This window comes from Rattus rattus, chromosome 11 (genome assembly GCF_011064425.1).
Source record: "Rattus rattus isolate New Zealand chromosome 11, Rrattus_CSIRO_v1, whole genome shotgun sequence".
NCBI lineage: Eukaryota > Metazoa > Chordata > Mammalia > Rodentia > Muridae > Rattus > Rattus rattus.
In genome coordinates this window covers 98422874-98448098 of record NC_046164.1, presented here as the reverse complement: position 1 = coordinate 98448098, position 25225 = coordinate 98422874, and the positions used below count along the sequence as shown (strand labels likewise).

At 37.7% G+C, this 25225-nt stretch overlaps 1 protein-coding gene across 2 annotated transcripts in view; it reads left to right on the top strand.

The window, feature by feature from the left end:
- Positions 1-24697, top strand: part of Erlec1 (endoplasmic reticulum lectin 1) — a 39629-nt gene extending 14932 nt beyond the window's left edge. The window contains exons 5-14 of one of the 2 annotated variants that reach the window (XM_032916593.1): positions 21-84; positions 730-761; positions 2193-2416; positions 2508-2637; positions 12448-12609; positions 13232-13291; positions 16595-16719; positions 21293-21370; positions 21604-21679; positions 24435-24697. In XM_032916593.1, coding sequence (XP_032772484.1) covers positions 21-84; positions 730-761; positions 2193-2416; positions 2508-2637; positions 12448-12609; positions 13232-13291; positions 16595-16719; positions 21293-21370; positions 21604-21679; positions 24435-24506 — 1023 coding nt within the window. In that variant the 3' untranslated portion in view covers positions 24507-24697. The other variant, XM_032916595.1, reaches the window with a different exon arrangement.
- The last annotated feature ends 528 nt before the right edge of the window (positions 24698-25225 follow it).

Sequence of the window (25225 nt, the reverse complement as noted above, 5' to 3'; positions counted from 1 at the left end):
TGTATCTTTTTTTAATGTAGAAAGTAAATATTCACGAATACTACCTTGGGAATATGTTGGCTAAGAGTCTTCTGTATGAAAAAGGTTAGTCTCTACAATGATGATAGTACCACTTGGTTTTGGTTTAACATTTAAGTTCAAACTAAAATTTAAGTCCTGACATGGTGGACATGGCTGTAATCCTAGCATTTGGAGGGTAGAGGCAGAAGGAAAAGGGATTCAAGGCCATTTGCTTTCCATAGCAAGACCTATATGCTTAGGCAACATGAGACTGACTCAGAAAGAAAAGAAAACATGGTTTTGGATATCGTGTGATTTTCTTTTTTAAACTTTATTATTACTACAGTTTTATGTAAGGTATGTGCCACTGCATGCATAAAGGAGTCAGAGGAAAACTTGTGAGAATCATTCTTTCAACCATGTCATTCCTGGGAACCAAACTCAGGTCTTTCATAGAAAGCCATTTTGGGGACACTAACTTTAATAATAGAAAGACAGACCTAAGAAGAGGGCGTAAAAACACCCAGCACATATGAGGTCCTGGATCTAATACCCAATCCAATACCCAATATCCCAAAGCAAATAATCTTGTAGTATTTGCACCTTCTTTAAAAATAAGTTTAATGTTCCAAAACTGATTTTAAAACACAGTTGTTTTTATAGTTGTATAGATGTGATTGTTCATGCTATATGAATGATTATTATTATTTTTTTGCATTGTTTCCACAGAACAAGCAAAAGAAAAAGAGAAGTCAAATGAGGCAAGTGATGTGTTAAGTTTTCACACTTCATTGTTAGGTATGACCCTAGTGACAAAAGCTACATATATGTTCCTGGTATAATGCCACAAGGAAGAGGACAGATAAATTTCACAAATATATGACAGCTGGGTTTTCTGTAGAAAGATACATCACCAGCTGGGCATGATGACTCACACATTTAATTGCAGCACAGGAAGCAGAGGTGGGCAAATTTCTGTGAGCCCAGGCCATTTTGTGCTATATACATAAGTGAGACCCTGTCTCAAAAAGTAATGTTGTAATCCTATTATTTACTTTTTAAATAATACCTAAGTGAATTGGTACAGGACTGTCATCCTAGCTTCTTGGAAGACTGAGGCAGGAAGGTCACAAGTTCAAGGACTTCCTAGACTCTTTACCTTCCACATAGCAGAAGGAGAGAACCAACTCCTGAGAGTTGTCCTCTGACTTCCACATACACACAGAGCTGCATGTGCACATGTATGCAAATACATAAGTGTGATGTCAAAACAATTACAACAAGGAAGAGTGAAGCTATAGCCCAGGAGTAGAACAGTGTCTAACATATGTGACACCCTGAGCTCAATTTCCACTTAGAGGAAAATAATATCACTTATGTGTCTGAGAAGGATGCTAAGATACCAGTCCATCATTTCAGTGCATGATGGTGTTGCTTTCTATGTAGCATTGGAAACATTGGTAATAAGAGCATTTTTAATTACTTGTTCCTCATCTCTTATGACTAACAGATAAAATGTACATGTAAATAACAAGCTACCCACCTACACAGGCTATAAAAATAGAGTCTAAGAATAGGAACTGTCTTTTACCTCTGCCCAATGCAAAGCTGCTATGAATATTGTAGGTACTTCATATATGTCCATCAAATGATAGCTTTTTACACTTTACACAATGATAGTATTGTGTAAAAGGGCAATTCACGTAGTTCAAAGGATGCTGCTTTCTTTCTTCCTTTGTTTTTTCTTCCTTTCTTTTCTTTCACTATTAGCCCTACTTGGAAATCAGCCTTGAAACTTGTAAAATATAAAATATAAACAACACTCACTACAAGTTTAGTGAAGAAGGAGCTAAGTAGCCTAGTATAGTACATTTTTTTCATTAGCTTAGTTTGTGTCTTCAGAAGTATTGAGAATAACTCAGATTAATCATGTGTTTGTACTCTTCACTTAAAAGTACATTGACTTAACATTTTAATTTTAGTTTGTCCTGTATTATACCATCCCTAAATACATATTTGCTCGACTAAGAATTTAAGAAACAGAACGTTAGGGTTGACTTAAAAGAAAATACAGAGTTTTTTCTCTTCTGTTTACAAAGAAAATGTAATTTTCTTTCAAAATAAATGTTTTCCCATCCTCAAACGCACCTCAAATTTCTAATAAAAAGTCTGTCTTACACTTTTTTTTTAAGATTCCCACTAAAAACATTGAAGGTCAGATGACACCCTACTATCCTGTGGGAATGGGAAATGGTACACCTTGTAGTCTGAAACAAAATCGACCCAGATCAAGTACTGTGATGTACATATGCCATCCTGAGTCTAAGCATGAAATCCTTTCAGTAGCTGAAGTTACAACCTGTGAATATGAAGTTGTCATTTTGACACCACTCTTGTGCAGCCATCCTAAGTACAAGTAAGATATTCATTTAATATTCTAAACATACAGTACACATGTGCTTTAAAGCATTCATATTTAGCCATAATGCTTTTTTCCTACTGAATAGGTTCAGAGCCTCTCCTGTGAATGACATATTCTGTCAATCACTGCCGGGATCTCCATTTAAACCCCTCACACTGAGACAGTTGGAGCAACAGGAAGAGATACTGAGGGTGCCATTTAGGAGAAATAAAGAGGTATGAGAGTTAACTAATTATACTTCTTCAGTGTTTCATTTTCCATGTTTTAGAACCTGTACCATGAATGTTAAGTATTTCGGTAGCATTATAGTGGCAATTTATTTTATTAACTTCAAATTTTGTATTCTAATTATTTGAATAATATCAACTCTTTATCTTACACTTTTCAGACTTCTTTATCTTTTTTTTAAATTAATTTACTTGCTTTACATCCCTGTCACCATTTGCCCTCCCTTCTCTTCTCCTAGTTCTTCCCTCCCATCTCCCTCTAACCTCCATCTACTTCTCATCCCTTTCTCTTCAGAAAAGGGGAAACCTCCCATGGATATCTACCAGCCTTCACATATCAAATTGCAGTAAAACTAGGCTCATCTTCTATTGAGGTTAGACAAGGCAGCCCAGTAGGGAGAAAGGGTCCCAAAGACAGGCAACAGAGTTAGAGACAGCCCCTGCTTCCACTGGTAAGAGTCCCACATGAAGGCCACACTGTACAACAGTTACATATATGCATAGAGCCTAGGTCAGTCCCATGCATGCTCCTTAGTTGGCAGTTCAGTTCCTGTGGGCAACTATGGGCTCAGGTTAGTTAATTCTGTAGAGTTCCTTATGGTGTTCTTGACCTTCTGGCTCCTAGAATCCTTCCTCCCCCTCTTCTACATGATTTCTTAAGCATTCCTAATGTTTGACTGTGGGTCTCTGCATCTGTTTCCATAAATTGCTGAGTGAAGCCTCTCTGATGATGATTGTGCTAGGCTCCTGTCTGCAGGGTTTCCATCACTGTGAAGAGACACCATGACTAAGGCAACTCTTATAAAAGACAACATTTAATTGGGGCTGGCTTACAGGTTCAGAGGTTCAGTACATTATCATCAAGACAAGCATGGTGCTGGAGGAGGCAAGAATTCTATATCTTCATCCAAAAGAAGCCAGAGCAGATTGAGTTCCAGGCAACTAGGAAGAAGTTCTCTCAAAGCCCATCCCTACAGTGACACATTTCCTCCAACAAGGTCACACTTAGTAGTGCCACTCCTTGGGCCAAGCCTATTCAAACCACCACATCAGGTATAGCACAGTATTATTAACAGTATCAGGGTGGGCTCCTTCTCATAGATCTCAAGCTAGACAAATCAAACATTGTTTGGCCATTCCTGCTCCATCTTTACCCTCGCACATCTTCTAGGCAGGACAAACTATAGGTCGGAGATTTTGTGGCTAGGTTTGTATCCCAATCCCTCCATTGGAAGTTTTGCCTGGTTATGGAAATGATTGGAGGAAGTGGCTGATTCAGGATCCATATTGAAAGAAGTCTTAGCTAGGACCACCCTCATAGATGCCTGGGAGTTTCCATTGTTCTAGGTTTCTAGTTGATCCCAGAGATGCCCTCCACCCTGTTCCTTTTGTCTCTCCCAGTACTATCTCCCTCCATCCTCCTCCTACCTGATCAATCCTGTTTCCATCCCCATACCCACTCCTACCCAGTCCTCTCATTCACCTCCACACCCACCCCCTGCCTGTCCACTCAGGATGTCTATTCTTTTTCCCCTTCTCGGTGAGATTCAAGCATTCCTTCTTGAGCCTTCTTTGTTATTTAGCTTTGTTGAGACTCTGGAATGTAGCATGGTTATCCTTTGCTTTACAGCTAATATCTACTTGTAAGTGAGTACATGTTTGTCTTTCGGGGTCTGAGTTCCCTCACTCAGGAAGATCTTTTCTAGTTCCATCCATTTGCCTGATGCCATTGTTTTTAATAGTTCAGTAATACTACACTGTAAATATACCACATTATTTTATCTGTTCTTCAGTTGACAGACGTATAGGTTGTTCCCAGTTCCTGGCTATTACAATAAAACTGCTGTAGACATAGTTGAACAAGTGTCCTTGTGGTATGGTAAAGCATCTTTTGGGTATATGCCCAGGAGTAGTATAGCTGGATCTTGAGATAGATCCATTCCCAGTTTTCTGAGAAACTGCTAGATTGATTAAGTGGATATAAATTGGAAAGGAAGAAGTCAAAGTATTGCTGTTCAAAGTTGATATGATAGTATACATAAAGGACCCCAAAAATTCTACCAGGGAATTCCTACAGCTAATGAACACCTTCAGCAAAGTTGCTGGTTACAAAATTAAATCAAAAAAGAAGTAACTCTCCTATATACAATGATAAACAGGCTAAGAAAGAGATTAAGGAAACAAGACCCTTGACAGTAGCCACAAATAATATAAAATATCTTGCTACAAGATATTTTACAAGTGAAAGACTTGTATGACAAGAACTTCAGCTCTTTAAAGAAAGAAATTGAAGAAAACATCAGAACCTCCCATGCTCATGAATCAGTAGGATTAACATAGTAAAAATGAGCTTCTTACCAAAAGCAACCTACCAGTTCAGTGCAATTCTCATCAAAATCCAAACAGAATTCTTTACAGACCTTGAAAGCGCAATTCTTAACTTCATATGCAAAAACAAAACACCTAGGATAACTAAAACAATCCTTCTGGAGGAATCACCACCCAGATTTCAAGCTGAACCACAGAGCAATAGTAATAAAAAAAAAAAACCCACATGGTATTGGCATAAAAAAAGAAAGGTTGATCGATAGAATCATATTGTGGACCCAGAAGTAAAACCACACACCTATGAACACTTGATTTTTGAAAAAGAAGCCAAAATTATACACTGGATAAAGAAAGCATCTTCAACAAATGATGCTGGTCTAACTCTATGTCTGCATGTAGAATCAGGAGTAGCCTTAACCACATTGGCATAAAGACAACTTCTTGAACAGGACACCAATAAACAGCTCAAACAGTAAGTTCAATAATTAATAAATTGGACCTCATGTAACTGAAAAGCTTTTGTAAGGCAAAGAACACAGTCAATAGTATAAACAGTAGCCTACAAAACAGGAAAATATCATCACCATCCCTACATCCAATAGAGGACTGACATCCAACAAACATACATATATGTGTGTGTGTATATATATATATATATATATAAAACCTAAGAAACTAGACACCAAGGAACCAACTAACCCAAGTAAAAAGATGGCATACAGACCTAAACAGAGAATTCTCAACAGAGGAATCTCAAATGTCCAAGAAGCACTTAAAGAAATATTCAGCATCCTTAGTCATCATGGAAATGCAAACCTATCATGATGGCTAAGATCTAAAGCTCAAGGGACAACAAGTGCTGGTAAGGATGTGGAACAAGGGGAACAGTTGTTCATTACTGAGGAAATGCAAACTTATACAGAATTTTTTTAACATTCTTTTATAGTCACAATTATATAATTTATAAGAATTTTATTTAAACATATATATGAATGCTATGTGTGTGCCTGGTACCCATGGAGGGTAAAATAAAGTATTACCCTGGAACTTGGAAGTTACAGAAAGTTAAAAGCTACCCTGTGAGTTCTAGAAACCAAACTCAGGTCTCTGAAAAAGTAGTAAGTGATTTTTAATTGCAGATCTCTCTCTCCAGTTTCATATATAATATCCTATTAATTTTTTAGTGGTTGTTTCAACTAAGCTTTTTAAAAAAGACAACAGCCCTAGGTCTACTTCCTACATTTTACACTTCTGTCTGTCACTCTCCTTTAACCATGTCTGTGAACTTCTTCCCTCTTCCGTACAATTTCAGTTATATCCCACTCTGTTTTTATGGCCTTTTTGAAGCCTGTATCTTCTCCACTGGTTTCTTTCTTTCTTATTTCTAATTTTGAGGCAAGATTCTTGATAGCCCTGCCTGTCCTAGAACTTACTATGTAATCAGTCTGGCCTCAAACTCAAAAATCCAGCTGCCTCTGCCTCCCAAGAATTAGGATTAAAGTCATACACCACTATACCTGGTTTTCCCCCTGTTTTTAAAGTACTGTGCCTAAAACAGGCATAGTTCCTGGACAATCTTTTTCCATGGAGTATACAAATCAATTCTCTATCCAACTGACCAAAAAAGCTTAAATATTGTTGGTTTGTTTATTTTGGGTTTTTGTTTTTGTTTTTTAATTTAATTAATTAATTAATTAATTTTTATACTCCAGATTTTATTCCCCTCTGGGTCCACCCCCAAGGGTTCTACATCCCATACCTCCTCCCCACCATCCCCACCCCCAGCCCCAACACACACACACCCTCCCCTTGTCTCCACAAGCATGTCCCTCCCACACCAGATCTCTAAACTTCCTGGGGCCTCCAGTCTCTTGAGAGTTAGGTGCATCTTCTCTGACTGAACCCAGACCTGGGAGTCCTCTGCTGTATATGTGTTGGGGGCCTCATCTCAGCTGGTGTGTGCTGCTTGGTTGGTGATCCAGTGTCTGAGAGATCTCAGGGGTCCAGGTTAATCAAGACTTCTGGTCCTGCTACATGGTTTCCCTCCTCCTCAGCTACCTCCCACTTTTCCCTAATTCAACCAGAGGGTCAGCAGCTTCTGCTGATTGGTTGGGTGCACATCTGCATCTGACTCTTTCAGCTGCTCATTGGGTCTTTTGGAGAGCAGCCATGGTAGGTCCCTTTTTGTGAGTGCCCCATAGCTTCAGTAATGGTGTCAGGTTTTGGGGCCTCCTCTTGAGCTGGTAGCCTGAAGCTGACAATTCTGACCATGTTGGCCTCAAATTTAAAAGTCCACATCCCTCTGCCATGCCTGCTTCTAAGTCATTCCTTGCCTATCTTCATTTATCTCTAAGGATTCACTAAGGGCTATCATTGTTCTCTCCTAAATGCTTTTCAAATCTGTTTTGTTGGTAATTCCAAACCTTATTATTTCCTAGGACCAAAACTCCAGACTTCTTATAAATCTGCTTTCTACTCCACATATCTGATTATGTGTTGAATCTTTTGGTGGGTAACATGATCTACATTTTAGGTGAAGTATCTCTCAAAGAGTAAAGCTGTAAAGCTGCTCTTCCTCTTTGTCTTCAATCACCATTCCACATGTACTAGCTGGAGCTTTGTTTTCAGTGTTGGAAGTTTAGTTTGTTTTTGTTACTGTTTTGAGAATTTGTTTTGTTACCTCATATGGCCCAGGCTGGCCTTAAATTCATTATATAGTTGAGGATAGCCTTCCTTCCACCTCCCAAGCACTAGAATTATAAGCATACCCCAGCTTCTCGGCCATTTTGAATGACATAAAGTTTACTGAAAGGTCCATGCTCACCATGGCTTTCCTACCTTTGAATGGACTACATTTCTTTTTGTATTATATTGTGGAATTCCTTCCTTTCACTCCATAATTGTTACTTCTATTTGAAGACATAATTCCAATGTCCTTATTTTGGAGCCAGGATCATTACCAAAAAGAGAATTGTTTCTCTTTTGTGATCTTGTACTTTGTTCAGTTTTTTATTATAACACATAGCAAAAATGAAGTGGTTATTTCATATATAGTTATTGCATTGCAACTAGGCTTTCTTTACTCTGGGGTCTGTAATTGCCTGTATAATACTTGGAATGCTATGGGTACTTAAAAATAGTTTAACTTATCTGTAAAGCGTATTTTCTCTCTTCTTAATATTTTTAAAAATTGTTGTGTGTATTGGTGTTTTGTCTACATGTGTGTCTGTACATTGTATGCACACAGTGGCCAGAACAGGCAGGGCATTGGTCCCTTAGAGCTGGAGAACTGGACAGATCCAAACCACCATGTGGGTCTTTGGAGTTGAACCCAAGTGCTCTGTGAAAGCAGCCAGTACTCCTAACCATTGAGTCATCTCTCCAGCATCTAAATACTTGAATACTTTTTTTAAATGTATGTATACCATGTGTGTGGGGTGAGTCCAGAAAAGGATGTCAGATACCCTGGAGCTGGAGTTAGTGGGTAATTCAGAGCCACCTGATATGGGTTCTGGGAGCTAAACTTGGGTCCTGTGGAAAAGAAAGAAACCTCATCTCTTTGGCCCCTCCTTTCAATACCTTTTATAAAATTATCAGTGGGTTCATTGTGGAGAAATGACCAGAAAATATGTCAATCTGATAGAAGGAAAAAGTAATGTCAGCATTAATTCTGGTTGATTTTTGAGTGCTATATTAAAAGATTATAGCTGCAATTCTCCTTGGTCTTCCCCTTAATAGTACTATGTACTAACAGGACTTTAAAATGAGTTTACTCAAACTGCTTTGCAAATTAAGAGTGATAGTGCGGTTGGGGATTTGGCTCAGTGGTAGAGCGCTTGCCTAGCAAGCGCAAGGCCCTGGGTTCGATCCCCAGCTCCGAAAAAAAAAAATAGAAAAAAAAAATAGAAAGAGTGATAGTGCTTGCCTATAATCCTAGTATTCAAGAGGCTAAGGCTGGAGAACCGTGAATTCTTAGCCAGCCTAAGCTACATAGTGAGATGCTGTCTGAAAAAAGCAGGACCAGTCAGTGAGGTAGCTGGGTGGATAAAGGTAATTGCTACGAAGTCTGATGATCTGAGTCTGATTCCCAGAACTTATGTGGTAGAAGGAGATAATGAACTCTTGTAAGTCACCCTCTGACCTCCACGTATATGTACACATACTAAATAAAAAGCTTAATAAATAATAAAAATGTGTATATGAAAACCAGGCGTGGTAGCACTAGAGAAATGGCTCAGCAATTAAGAGCACTTCCTGTTCTTTCAGAGTTCACTCCCAGCACCACATCAGGTGACTCACAACTACCTATAACTCCAGCTCCAAGGGAGCTGGATCCCTCTGAAGGCCTTTGCAGGCTCCAACCTACACGTGCCATAATGGCAAGAGACAATTGCCTTAAAATAGTGATTCTCAACCATACTAATGCACTGACACTTTAATACAGCTCCTCATGTTGCGTCATGTTATGGTGACTCCCCAGTCATAAAATTATTTCATTGCTACTTAATAACTGTAATTTTGCTACTGTTTTGAATTGTAATGTAAACATCTGATATGCAGGATATCTAATATGCGACACCACCACCCCGACTCTCAAAGGGGTAGAGACTCACAGGTTGAAAACTGCTGCCTTAAAATGTATATTAGCATGTTGTTTAAATTTGGATCAAATTTCAGCACCCATTTTCTTCCCCTTTCACAAACATACAAATCTAGCTCTGAGAATTTTATTGATCTTCTGCCTATGGGAGTATATTGATAGGGAGATTAATAGATTATTGAGTCTACTTATGGATTTTTCCAAACTCTACTACAAAAATTATTGTTGTAATAGGTATTGTGACACACACCTATAATCCCAGCACATGGGATGAATCAAGAATTGAATGTCACTCTCAGCTTTGAAGCAAGTTTGAACTTTCAACCTGATTTGCATGAGGTCCTATCTTAGACAAGAACAGAAGCAATTGTCCTTTTTATTTTTTATGTGCATTTTACTTGCATATATGTATGTGCACCACAAGTATACCTGGTGCTCTTGAAGGTCAGAAGAGAGTAGAGTTACCCCTGGAACTGGAGTTAACAGACAACTGTGAGCCATCATGTGGGTGATAGAAATTGAACCCAGGTTCTTTGATAGAGTAGCCAGTGCTCTTAACTGAGCTAGGCTGTCCTGCCTTCAATTCCCAGCAACCACATGGTGGCTCACAACCATCTGTAATAGGATCTGATGCCCTCTTCTGGTGTGTCTGAAGACAGCTACAGTGTACTCATATACATTAAATAAATAAATCTTTAAAAAAAAAAAAAAACCTGAGCCATCTGTCCAGCACATATTATTCTGGGTCTGTTTGTTTGTTTTTGCATTTTTGTTTTATTTTTCTGGTTTTTCAAGTTCTGACTATCTTGGAACTTACTCTATAGACCACGCTGGCCTCAAACTCACAGAAATCTGCCTGCCTCTAACTCTCAAGTGCTAAGATTAAAGGCATGTTCCTCCACACCCGGATGTTTTGTTCTAACTTGAGTATTTTACCCTAAAAGTAACAAAGACTGCCCTATCAAAAGAAGCAGTAAACTCATGCTTGCATTTTTGCCATCTTTAACTCATAGTTCAGTTGCAGGTTTCACCCTGCAGCTTTGTTGGTTTTTTGTTTGTTTGTTTGTTTGTTTTTCATTAACCTTGATATGGGTCTTGTATATTTAGGTTATTAATTTAATCTATGAGACCTACCCTTAGGACTTAGGACTGTATCCCTTACATTTAATGTTTACCTTAAGACAGTGTCAAGAGATAGTTTGTCAATAGGCTTCGAGTGTGAATAGGATTATATGAAGTTTCATTAGCCTTATTTTTTTCTCTTTTGTTTTGTGTTTTGTACAGGAGTTCTTATAGCCCAAACTATTCTAATGAACCAAGCAGCCGAAGATAACCTTGAATTCCTAAACCGCCTACCTCTGCTTTCCAAGTACTAGAATTAGAAACATTCGCCACCACATCTGGCTAGTGTCCATTAAAAACAAAACAAAAAAGCACCTTTGTTGTTTTGATTTTATGAAAAAGAGTAGTCATTGGTTTCTAAGAGAATAACTATGCAAGGATTCCTGTAAGCTGAAATAGATTAAAAAGAATCACACTCTATTAAGTGACAACCTCCATATCAACTGAAAAAGGAAACAGCATATCCACTGTAAATTAGTAGGAAACTCTTCTCAAGTTTTGTAAATTATCCACCCAGTTATGATCAATACACTCATTTATTCAATACTGATTTAAATTTATTTCCTCTTCATTCAGAGTCAGTATTCAGGTAACCATCAGATCTTATTTTATTAACTTTGTTGACAAATAACATTTCCTTTCCACACCAACTTTGTCACTTTAGGTTTCTGTCAATCTGACCTGGATTACAACAGTTCCTTATTTACCTTTAGGTTTGCCTCTGAAATTCCTTCTAAAGTAATGACTTAAAACTATGTTCATTTGGAACTGGGAGTATACCTGAGTGCATATTGTGAGGACCTAGATTCAATCCTTTATTGCTCTCAAGCATGCATGCATAGATTCTCATTCATGTTTCTCTCTCTCTCTCTCTCTCTCTCTCTCTCTCTCTCTCTCTCTCTCTCTCTACACACACACACAGACACACACACACACACACACACACACACACACACACACACACACACACACACTACACATTCCTACCTTTCCTTAATACCTGCAAGACAATATCCAGACCTCTTAGCTAGGTTCCCACCATAAAAATGTTTGATGATCTCTTTAGCTTTAAATATTATATTTCCCCTAATGGGTCTTTTCTTCAAATCCTCATGAATATATACACACAAACACAAAGCAAAAACCTAAGTCACAATTATATATACAAATGTCACAATTATTCACCTTTCAAGAGTTGATCATGAGTTTTCTCTTGGTTAAGTCTTCATATATCAAATCTTCATCAAAGTCCTTTCCATCTGCCCTTCCTTTACAAGTCTATAGTTGTGAATTCCCTTATTACTTTGGATCTACTTGAGTAAATTTCAGGTTCCTCCAGAGCAACAACTAGTTTAGCTACATTTAAGTAATTACAACTGATGATGCTATTCATTCCCTGCCAACTCCTTTTCACCCTACTTGTTACCTTAGCTTTACCCTTAAGGGCTTCTAGAAAACTAAATGTAAGGATGCAAATCTTAGTAAGTCCCAAAGTACTTGACAAAAGGAAGATAAAAATGCATTAAAGGTAAATTTTCCCTATGTATGCCAGATACCTGATACTTGGAGGTAAAGCTAACATTTTTCTAGACTTGTCACTATTATCACAAAGTTCCTCTTTATTAAAACATTAAAATTAAGTGGAGAAAAAAACTTTTCTAAATTTCCATTTGATTTTTAAAGTAATAACAAGCTGTAACTAGAAAACGTGATAAAACTCATAAACATGTCTGTCTGCTTAATTGTAGGAAGATTTGTCATCTGCTAAAGAAGAGAGATTTCCAGCCATTCACAAACCTATTGCTGTTGGCTCTCAGCCAGTGCTCACTGTTGGAACAACCCACATTTCCAAGCTGACAGATGACCAGCTCATAAAGGAGTTCCTAAGCGGTTCTTACTGCTTTCATGGGGTAAGAAAGTGAAACTGTAATTTAAATTATTATCTTACAACCTTACATGTGGTAGTTACCCAACCCATGGCCTAGGAGCACTAAACAAAAGTACCTACAGACAAATCACAGATCATGCCATCACCAATGGACATTTTCCTTGTGTAGCCATACCCCCACATACACATCTCTACAGTCTCATCCACACCCACTAATTATATTCTTTCATAAAAGTTTGACATTCCCTATGGCAGTCTTATATGATTTTGGTTGATGGTTAGAATGGGCATTAGTGATTTATTTCTCACATTTTGGTAATGTAACAGTCAAGAGTTCAAACTTGCACTATGTTTAAAAGATAGCATTTGCTCTGACTCTTAAGATCAGTGTAAATAAAAATACACTCAAAGGTGTTTTGTTTTGTTTTGTTTTGTTTTGTTTTTTAAACAGAGACTCACATATAGCCCTGGCTATCCTGGAACTCACTGTATAGAACAGGTTGTCTTGGTTTTGTTGTTTTCATTTTAAACCACACTATTGATTTTATAAATCATAAAAATTTTATATACTTCCCACTATCATGTGACATTGTTATATCAGTCTTCCTTCTCTGTGTTTAACTTTATCTGTTTCTTTCCTTTAGGGTGTTGGTTGGTGGAAATATGAATTCTGCTACGGCAAGCATGTACATCAGTATCATGAGGTATAGAATAGCAACAATCCAGGTTGTTTATTTGTTTTGTAGTACTGGAGCTCACACCCAGGGCCTCCTAGATAACGTCAAGTGTTGTTAACATTGAACTACATCACCATCCCTGGATTAAAGGTTTTAGTCTGTGACAGCTGGAGATTTGGTTCAGCAGTTTAGCATGTGTACTATTCTTGTAGAGGACCCAAGTTTGATTCCTGGCACCCATATGAGGCAGCTCACAACTGCCTGTTAACTCCAGCTTTAGAGAATCCAGTGCCTCCTGTACCTCTAGTTACCTGTACTCAAGTGTATAACATACACATAGACACATAAAAAATAAATAAAATCTTTAAAATCTCCTATGGAAAAAAAGAAAGGCTTTAATACTACTTTTAATTGTGAGATAATTTTAATATGGAACTATTAACCAGAGTATTCCCATTTTTAGAAACTAGAAAACTTAGTATTAACTGATTTGTCATCTTGAAAGAGCATTGCTTGTTAACTATCTGTATTCTTAAACTTTCCTGAGCCTAATAGATTAATAGGCTATTGGGGCTGTTCTAATTTAGAGTTATTCTTATATTTCATCCTTAAGAAATGAATAAATAGGATAGTACATTGATTATAGAATTAACCAAACTTGGTAAATGTATCACCTTTCTCAGCTAAAAGTAAGTACTATTTCATCTTCTGGTTTTTGTTTTGTTCTGTTCTGTTTTGTTTTGAGCTAGAGTCTCTAACCCAAGCTACCTATAAACTCTCTCTATAGCTAGGGAAGGCTTTGAACGTATGATCCTCCTTCCTTGACCTACTAAGTACTAGGATCATATGCATGCCTTTTTAAAATGGTGCTAGGTGTCAAACTCAGTCTTTCTACATGCTAAGCATGCTATGAACTGAGCCGAATCCCCAGTCTATTATGAAAGTATTTTAATGAGCATTTTAGATATTTAGTCTGCTTTTTCAGAATTTTGTTGTTATTAATTGGTTTGGGTTGGATTAGGTTGAAGGTTTTTATGTTTTTTGATTATTTTGAGTTTGTTTAGTTTGAGGGCTTTGGTTGGTTTGGGTTTTCAGGGGTTTGTTTGTTTGTTTGGTTGGTTGGTTAAGATTAGGTCTTACTAACTCAGAATGTCTTGATTACTCAACACCCCCCCCAAGTATTGGGGTTACAGGAATGCACACTGAAAAAAAAATGCCTTCCACAAAGTTAATATAGCTATTTTAATGACTCTTTCCCATATACTTAACACATTCCCATATAATTTACCAAGTTTAATTTGTCCTAGGTCATGTAACCTATAACTTTCTGATGGATCTACTAAGTTATTAGTATCAGAATATAATGTTCTAGTATTATATAAATATATATAGAATAATAATAGAATATAATATATAGAATTAGTATATATATTAGAAAATAATATGCCAGGTACCAAGTGCTTTATACATTAACTCATTTAATCCTCAAAACACCTATCAGAAGTCAGTCCTGTTGTCCCAAGTTTCAGGAACAGAAACAGGGGTTTTACATAGGCAATAAATAATAGGACTGGAATTCAAACCCACACAGTCTTGCTTCCTATGCAGCTTCCTAAACACTTTGTGTTCTGATCCCTATCTGGAAGTTAACAAATCTAGTTGCTAGGGGAGCGGGAAAAAAAGAGAAGTGGGAAGGGAAGAAATGTAATAGCTCTTTTCCTTTAGGCAATAGAGTCTACTAGGGAAGTGACTGCACATTTCACTTGCTGCCTAACAAGTTTTCTGTACTATTAATCAGAAGTATATCATTGCCTAGCATGATTATCTGACATAAAGGAATAAGGAGAGAAAGGGGGCAAGAGCTTACTTTTATAAGACAAAGTATAGTGTTTTGTTTAAAAAAAAAAACAATAAAGGCAGAATCAGAAAAGTATTCTGTATGATCTTCATACAGAAATGAGTGTGCCATCAAATGAGCTGTGGAGACTTGTAAAACTTCAAAGCTCTTATTTAAAAGTAGAGAGGTGAGGTGAAGATTAACTGGAAGGTAAGGCATCTTCATCCATTTTTGTACTGTTATAATAGCATATTACAAACTGGATAAAAATATGAAAAGAAACTAGATTTCACATTTCTAGAGGTCATCAAAGTGTCTGCCATCTGGTGAGGTCCTTCTTGTTTCATGTAATGACACGGAGCAGGAGGAGAAAGGGGTGAGAGTGCTTTCAGCTGTGTAGAGCAGGTTTAGTGCTTCATAGAGCTAGCTGCTCTACCAAAGCACCAGGCCTCAGTTTCTAGCATTACACGATCACTTATAAGCAGCTGTAACTCCAGTCCTAGGAAGTCCAACATCCTGTTCTGGTCACATGAGCAGCAGGTATCCATACACTGCACAGACATACATTCAGACAAGATACCCATATACCTAAATTAATTTTTTAGTGTAGAAAGGGTAGGACCTTAAGCTGAGAGCCTCCTTTCATAAGGATAAAGTACCCAAGACTTAAATATCACCCATCAGTTTCTACTTCCCCACGCTGTAAATTTAGGAATGTTTTGCGAGAGGTACATTCAACTCACACAACACCACAGTAGCGGTGCTAGGGCTTTAACCTGGCCAGTATGGTTTTTTCCTTTATTTTTTAAATTATTTATTTATTATCATTGTATGTGTACATGATATAAATAGAAGTTTATATCCTGAGTTTGATGCCCCTCTCCTCTCAAAACATTACAGTTGTATGTATATGACTACATAAAATACATACAAGCAATTAAATTTTTGGTTTGGGAGGTTGAGGTGGTGACATTGAATCAAAAAAGAAAGGTTCTGGCAAGATGCCTCAGCAAATGAAAGAATGTGCGTGTAAATCTGACAACCTGAGTTTGGGTCCAAGTCCTGTGGTAGAAGAAAAAGACAGCTTCAAAAAGTTGTCTTCTGGCCTACCTCCACAGCACTGTGAGTACATATACCTTCACACATGGATAAGAAACTAAAGAAAAAACATCTTCAGAAATTGATACAACAAAAAGAGAGGAAAAGATATTGAGTCACAAGTTACTACATCTGAAGTTAGGCTAAATTACATTATTCAGAGAAACAATAAAGATCACTTAAATTCTACTTCCTCACTTTGACATTATCACATCATTATCCAGTAAATGGTTATAGGAGGGTCTACTTACTCGTGTCAGACATGCATTACTACAAACACTGTCACGGGCACTCTATGGCTCATTGGTGAAGGTACCTGATGCCAAGACTGACAGCTGAGCATGTACAACAAAAATAAATGCAATTTTAAAATTTAGTATTTTTCTATATACTAGGACAAAGATAATGGGAAAACGTCTGTAGTTGTGGGGACATGGAACCAAGAAGAGCATGTTGAGTGGGCTAAGAAAAACACTGCTAGAGCTTATCATCTTCAAGACGATGGCACCCAGACAGTCAGGTAAAGACTATTTGCCTTTAAAACTGTTGTGGAAGATTTGGGGTAAGAATTGTGGGTCCAAAGGGAAACTGCACAAGAAAACCAACAGCATCAACTAACCTGGACCCTTGGGACTCTCAAGGGACTGAATACCAACCAAAGAGCATACACAGGCTGGACCTATAGCTTCCACATATGTGCAGCTTGGTCTTCTCATGGGTTCCCCAACAACTGGAACAGGGGCTATCCCTAACGCTGTTGCCTCTGTGGAATATGCTCCCCAAACGAGGCTTCCTTGACTGGCCTCAGTGGTAGAGGATGCACCTAGCTCTGTAGAGACTTGATGTGCCAAGGTGGAGGGATACATAGTAGGGGGCCTCTACCTTCTCAGAGGAGAAGGGGAAGGACTGTGTGAGCTGGGATATCAGGAGGGTGGGCAGCGATCAGGATATAAAGTGAATGGAAATATTCGAAAACTAAAATAATAAAAAAAGACTCAGTATTTTTGAGGGCTAACTTTTTAAATTTATTTATTCTCTCATATATTACATCTTGGTGGCCACAGCTTCCCCCCTCCTCTCTTCCCAGCTCCCCCAACTCTCCATCCCACCAGGAGGACCTCCCTTCAGGAATATCAACCAAACATGGCATATCAAGTTGCAATAAGACTAGGCACCTCCCCTCACATTAAGTCCAGATGAGGCAACCTAGTAGGAGAGAAGGGTCCCAAAAGTAGGCAAATGCATCAGAAACAGATCCCACTCCCACTTTTAGGAGTCTCACGAAAATACCAAGCTACACAACTCTAACATATATGCAGACAGCCTATGTTAGACCGAAGCATGCTCCCTGATTGTAGGTTCACTCTCAGCCCCTGAGACAGGTTTGTTGATTATGTGGGTTTTCTTTTTTTTTTTTTTTTTTCGGAGCTGGGGACCGAACCCAGGGCCTTGCGCTTGCTAGGCAAGCGCTCTACCACTGAGCCAAATCCCCAACCCCTGTGTGGGTTTTCTTATTGCCACAGATCCTTCCCTCCCCACTCACCTCCCCCCCACACCCCCCTGTGCCTCCCAGTCTGTATCAGGATTCTCTGAGCTCTGCCTAATGTTCGGGTGTGGGTCTCTGTATCTCTTCCCATCAATTGCTGGGTAAAGTCTCTCTGACAATTGGGCATCAATCTATGAGTAAAGCAGAATATCACTAGGCATCATTTCATTGACTTTTTTTTTCCTGTCTTGTTTGGTTCTACCCTGGGTCTCTGGTCTCTGGGTCTTCTAGGCAGTATCAGGGATAGGCTCCATTTCATGGCATGGGTCTCAAGGTTTTGTGCATGTGTTGGTGTCCCAGTCCAACCACTAGAAGTCTTGCCTGATTAAAGGATGTGGCTGGTTCAAGCTTCCTATCCCCCATTATTAGAAGTCTCAGATAAGGTCACCCTAATAGAGTCCTAGAAGTTTTCATTGTGTTTGGTTCCTACCTTGCCTCCAAACTGCTTCCCAACTCCAGTTGCCTCTCCCAGTACTCTCTCCCTCCATCCTCTCCCCACCTGATCCTCCTGTTCCTGTCCCCCAGAACACCCACAACATCTATCGTTTCCTGCTCCCAGGGGCATCCATGGATCTCCCATCTCTGATCCCTCCTTGTTACTTAGCCCCTCTGGGTCTGTGGGTTGTAGGACGATTATCCTCTACAATTAATATCCATTTATAAAAGAATGCATATTTGTCTTTCTCACCTTACTTAAGGTGGTCTTTTCTAGTTCCAACTACTTGCCTGCAAATTTCAGATGTCATTGTTTTTAACAGCTTAGCAATTCTCCATTGTGAAAGTATAGCATATTTTCTTTATCCATTCTTTGGTTGAGGGACATATGGGTTGTTTTTAGTTTCTGGCTATTATGAAAAGCTGTTATGAAATAGTTGAGTACATGTCTTTGTGGAAGGATGGAGCATATTTCGGGTAAATGCCTGGGAGTTGTATATATAGCTGGATCTTGAAGTAGATCCATTCCCAATTTTCTGAGAAACTGCCATATTGATTTCTATTGTGGCTGTACAAGTTTGCACTCCTACCAGCAGTGAGGAGTGTCCCTCTTGCCAGCATGAGCTGTCACCAGTGTTGTTGATCTTCCCCATTCTGACAGGTGTAAGGTAGTGTCTCAGAGTTGTGATTTGCATTTCCCTGGTGGCTAAGGATGCTGAACATTCCTCTAAATGCTTCCTTTGTGGAGAATTCTCTGCTTAGATCTGTACCCCACTTTTAAATGTGTTATTTGGTTTGATGGTGTCTAATTTCTTGAGTTCTTTACATATATTTGGATATTAATTAACTCTGTTAGATGTAGAATTGGTGAAAATCTTTTCCCACTCTATAGGCTGTTTTATCCTATTGACAGTATTTTTTTTTTTTGCCTTACAGAAGCTTTTCAGTTTCATGAGATCCCACTTATTAATTATTCAAGAAGTTGTCTCCTGTACTGATTTATTCAAGACTGTTCCCCATTTTCTCTTGTATCATTCAGTGTATCTAGTTTTATGTGAAGGTATTTATTGATCCACTTGGGCTTCAAAAACTCAAAATATTGACAGATTAAAACTTTAACTATACAGAATAGGACATGATGCTGCGTGCCTTTAATCCCAGCTTTTGGGAAGCAGAGCAGTCAGAGTTTGAGGCCAGCCTGGTTTACTTAGTGAGTTTCAGGGCAGCCAGGGTTATGTAGAGAGACGCTGTTACAAGAAGGAAGAAGGAAGGAAGGAAGGAAGGAAGGAAGGAAGGAAGGAAGGAAGGAAGGAAGGAAGGAAGGAAAAAAGGGAAGGAAGGGGGAAGGGAAGGAAGGGAAGGGGAAGGAAGGAGGAAAAAAGTTAAATTTAAACACGGTAAAATTTTAGGTCAGTGCTATTTAGGGAACAATCTTTAGTTTCCTTTCCTTTGCAGAAAAAAGCAAGCCAGTGTCAAGACCACAGTCATCAACTGCACATGCTAATGCATGTCTTTAATATAAACTAGGGCTAAATAAACTTTGTCAAAAAAAAAAAAAAAACCAAAAACAAAACAGTAATAGAGATAGGCCGCCTGGGTTCAAATGTTGGCTGGCTCTTCCACAGTAGTGCCTTAGGAAAATTAAATGATCTATAATATCTACTAGTATCGTATCTACTAAGTATATCCTTATACAGTAATAAGGACATTTAAATGAAATAGCCTAGCCTAACCATAACATGCAGTAAAATACCTGTTGCCTTCAATAATGATGGTGATCTAAGACTGGCAGTGATGTTCATGTCAGTGACTCCATTCTTTTGTTTGGTTTTGTTTCTCTTTAAGATTTATTTATTTTTATTGTGTGTGTTTGAGTGTTTGCCTGAATGTGTGTGTGCCTGTGTGTGTGTGTGTGTGTGCGCGCGCGCGCGCGTGCACGCGTGCATGTGCCATATGTGCACCTGTGGCCCACAACAGCTAATAGAGGGTGTTGGGTTCTTTGGAAATGGAGTTACAGACAGTTGTGAGCTGCCACATGGATACTGGAAATTGAACCTACGTCCTCTGAGAGAGCAGTGAATACTTTTAATCACTGAGCCATCTCAATTTTCTTCCTTTGTATAGTGAGGGAAATTTAACCCTTCATCCGTGCTAGATAACCTAACACTGCACTAACTCCCCACTTGTAACAGTTTGATTTGGTTAGAACTGAAGCTAACATTTGTAAGTTTTTAACTTGTTAAATATACGTTGTCATTTCCTCTTGTTACTTAGTTTTTCTTAGGTAGTGCTCACTTACCTTTTGTGCTGTATAGGTATATTTTATTGTACCAGAAGAAAGGTAATCTTACTTCTTAAGAATACCTGCTTCAGCTTTTCTTATAATCTCATATCCAGTGAATTTAAAAGATTAATTCTTGTTCCTTTTCAAATGATTATTTTTGTTTCTTCCTGGAACAGAAGATATTGAGAAATTGTTTTTAAAAATAGGCTGACGTTTCAAGCTGACCAAAGTCTAAGTTAGGAAAATAAAAATATAAATATTTAAATGTTCAATATACCAGACAGATTATTTTAGGTTGATATTTCCTGCAAGAATAAGTGTTATAGCTTCATGTGCTCGACAGTGAAGTATAGCAGACTCTGACTGCAAAACACAAACTTTTCTTTAGATATTGCTCACTCTGACAGTTATACTTTGGCAGAGTCTTGATTTTTTTTATTTTTTATTTTTGTACCACATACAGAAGAGTATGTAATGGGATCAGCTTGATGGGAAACAGAAAGGAAGAGCTGGGCAAGTTTAAAACAGTAACTGTGATTACTCTGCCTTGGTTGGTTGGTTTGTTGGTTAAGATAGGCCTCAAGCTCACAGCAGTCCTGCACCTTTATCCTCCCAAGGGCTGCTCTTAGAGGCATTTGAGTTACCAAGCTCAAAAATTTTGAATCTGACCTATATGTAATATGGATCATTAAGAAAGATAGTGCCAAGTTTCTCTAACTTGTGTTTTTCTTATAGACTCTGACTCTGTGATGTAACCTTCTCATCTACCCATTACAGTTATTCTAATTAATGAGACTGTAATAAAGCTTGTATGTTTCTCCAACTCAGGATGGTGTCACATTTTTATGGAAATGGGGATATTTGTGATATAACTGACAAACCCAGACAGGTGACTGTAAAACTAAAGTAAGTTGAATCCTTCTCTTTTACCTCCTTTTTATTGACAAAAGGTTTTACATAAGATAGAATAACTAAATGATTAAATTGTGTTTTAAGCTAAAATAACTAAATAATTATTAAGTTATTAGATCTAAATTAAATTATGCTGGGTCCACTTAAAATTTTTATAGATTAATAGGATAACAAAAATACCTGTTTTTTATGATATAGGCAGTACCTTAAAGTACTCTGTATTTTAGGTGTAAAGAATCAGATTCTCCTCATGCTGTTACTGTATATATGCTTGAGCCTCACTCCTGCCAGTATATTCTTGGGGTAAGTAAAATGAAAATGATCAAGAGTTAATTTAGGGGCTAAGTGGCAGACTGTTTTACCTTGAGTGTGGGAGGTCCTAGATTCAATCCCAGTACCACCAAAGGAAAAGAGATCAATGTTGGATGTATTTGAATTTTTTGTGTTAAATCTATAAAGGTCATTCTTTATTCCTAGCGTGCATGAAGCCCTGGATTTAATTCTTAGCACTACATAAAACCAGCCAGAAGCACCTGTAATCCCAGTGCTTAAGAGGTAGAGGCAGTAGAAGCAGAAGAATAAGTTGTTCAGGGTCAAAGCCAGCCTGGCTTATTTGGATCCTGTCTCAAAGCGCAGATCTTAAATGCTGAGTTCGATTATTTAACAATTTTTAATAGCATTGTAAATATCATCCAAAATAAGGTTTGCCACAGCAGAAAGTTCTCTCATGACCCTGATCAAGTAGGCATCCAAAAGATGCTTCTTTCTAGTTTCTCATATGATAAATTAGGTTTGCTTCATTTGGGATGCCACATGAATGGAGTTCCATTGTGTGTCTCGTTTCTCATACTTCGTAATGTTGAATATATCAATCAGTACTTCGTTCTCTTTGCATTGCCACATCCTATTCTTTTGTGTAAGTATACTCTTCTACAGATGGACATTTAATACAGTTTTCATTCTTTTTGGTTATGATGAATAAGGCCTCTATGTTTTCATTCATTATGGTTACATACCTGTGTGTGGAATCTCTAAGTCATGAGTAAAAATACTTTCTACCAAATGACTCACCAAAATGCTATGTTATTTAATCTCCTACCAGCAGTACAGGGGCGTGCACTTACTCTGTCTCCTCACTAGCTTTATTTTCAGTCTTTCTTGTTAGTCATTTGGGTTTAGTTTGCAGTCCTCATACAATTAATGATACTGAATACCTTTTCATGTCATTTTGGTATTCATTTATGTTTGTGAAACTTTACATCTAGCCAGGCTTTACTAAACAAAAGGTTATCCTGCTATTTCCTAAAATAGTTAGGAAGACTTTATTCAGTACTGTTTTCATTAGTACCAAGACTTACAGGGAGGACATTTGGTTGAAATACATTGTATACATGTATGAAATTCCAGATGGATGGGTGGGTGGATGGGTGGGTGGGTGAGTGGGTGGATGGATGGATGGATAGATGATAGATAGATAGATAGATAGATAGATAGATAGATAGATAGATAGATAGATAGATAAAATAAGACTATTGCAATAGCAGAAACAGGTAAAGCTTAACTCTGAATATAGAAGAGACAATAGCTCAGAATTAATAGCCACTAGGCCACATGAGACAATTTAGAAAATAGAAAAATCACAAAGAACAGGCATTAATAATCTAGGCTTCTTACTAAAGCCAGCCAGAGTGATCAGATATTGAGAGTGGAGGTTCTCTCTCTTGGTATAAGTGGATTAGTCAGGCCAGAGACATGGCTCAAGGCATAATTGGACAGAGGCTCAAGGAAGCCTGACTACTGGTTAAAGAATAGAGTTTGTACCAGTCTTTTACCCAAGTATTTTTGCTGTTAGTACATATCTTCTAATTGATTGCTTGATTCTAGGAGGTCAAAAATACTCTGGATTTAAACTCTTTGTATTGTACACATCCTTTTCATACTCTGGCTTCCTTTTGTTCATTGTCTTTTGATAAAACTATATTCTATTATGTTCAAGGTTTTTTTTTTCTTTTATGGTTACTATGTTTTGTGTTTCAAGAACTTTGTGTTGCCTCAGTCATGGGCACACCCTCTTAACATTTTCTTTTAAAGACTCTATAAAATGGCCTTTGATTTGATTTAAGTGTGCCTTTTCCTGTTTTTAATCCTCTGTGACTTATACATAGATTCTAGGACTTGTGGGTTCATACAAATTTTAGGAAAAAATTGCCATTATCTTCTCAAAGATTTCTTTTGCCCTACTCCTTTTTCCCTGTTTCTGAAACTACTTAGACATACATATGTGAAACTGTCTCAAAAATCTCAAAAACTTCCTTTTATTTTTAACCCCCTTCCGCCCCATCCCATGTTTAACGGTAAGGCATTTCTGCTAACCTTTACCATCTTCATTACTTCATTTGCCATGTCCAGTCCATTGATGAGTTCATCTGTAATACACTTTTTAATATTTCCATTGAATTTTTATTATTTCTTTTCCTCTACTTAAATTCTCTTTGGTCATATGTTCTCTACTGTTTTCCTTGATATGTGTTTGGTTTTTTCTTTTGTTGTTTTGCTTTTTCACAACTATTATGACAAATGACTCATCCTTTAAGTTAATGTTTAATTTGCCTTATAAGTAGAACTGATAGTTTTGCTATAATGTTTTACTGTTTTAGTGATGTAACTCTGGTTACAAACTCCTCCCGTATTCCTGTTCTTTCTGTCTTGTCTCCTTTGCCATTTTCACCTATGATGTTCTTATATGGGTGACTAAACTTGTTTTTCAGAAAGCTTTATTATTTATGCTAGGCATCATGAAACCTGTCTATAACCCAGCACTCAGGATTGCCAAAAGAAAAGTTCAAGGCTAGCCAGGGACACATAGCATGACACAGTCAAACAAGAAAAAAGGGAAGGGGGCTGGTGAGAGAGAAAGAGAGAAGAGCCTAATTTATAGAGGAAAATGTTGGGTGGTTTATTCATATCAGGACCTTACATATTTAGCAAATATATTTATTGAAAAGATACTGAGGAAATGTTTACCTTACCAACTTTCTAATGTCATTTTATTCTTCAGGTTGAATCTCCAGTAATCTGTAAAATTCTAGATACAGCTGATGAAAATGGACTTCTTTCTCTCCCCAATTAAAGGATATTAAACTTGAAGGAAAGAAAGATGATTGAAAATCATCACTTCCTCCTGACCACATCTCATTGTAGAGTCTCACCATTGGACCTTGTCTATAGCACCACAAAAAAGGACTGGCACCACACTGTGAAATTCATGTGTATATAAGAGATTATGGATAAACTTATAAGGCAGATCCTTGTCTCACTTCATTCATTTTGGTCTTGTATGAACTGATTGTGTTTGGCTTTGCTTGGGTAATGTAATTTCAAAACAAATCTGGTCTAAGCACTTTAGTCCAGCCTATCAAATGTCATAATTCTTGTACTTTTAAGCATTTTAAATAATATACTTACTGAATAAATTACAGCATATATGACAAGATAATGAGGTAAAGATAAGGAAGAAAGAAGTTGATTGGAGATTGTGTAAATGGTGGGCCACATAAAATTTATAAAATTTTAGTGTCTGAAATCCTTTCAGCAAATTTTTCTGTGGCAACTGCTGTCTGTCAAACACTAACTAGAAATGGGAACAGAGAAGATAACCTCCTAGATAACCCCCTGTGACCAATCAAGAAATTCTTCTTTTCTTTTTATGACAGGTTGCTCCTTTTCTTGAACTTTTATGATTCTTACAATGAGTGAGTTTACTACAGAGTCCATGTCTAGTGCAGACAGTTGGTGACTCATTTCTAAATCAGAATGGTTCATTCTAACTGTGCTATCTCTCGTACCTGC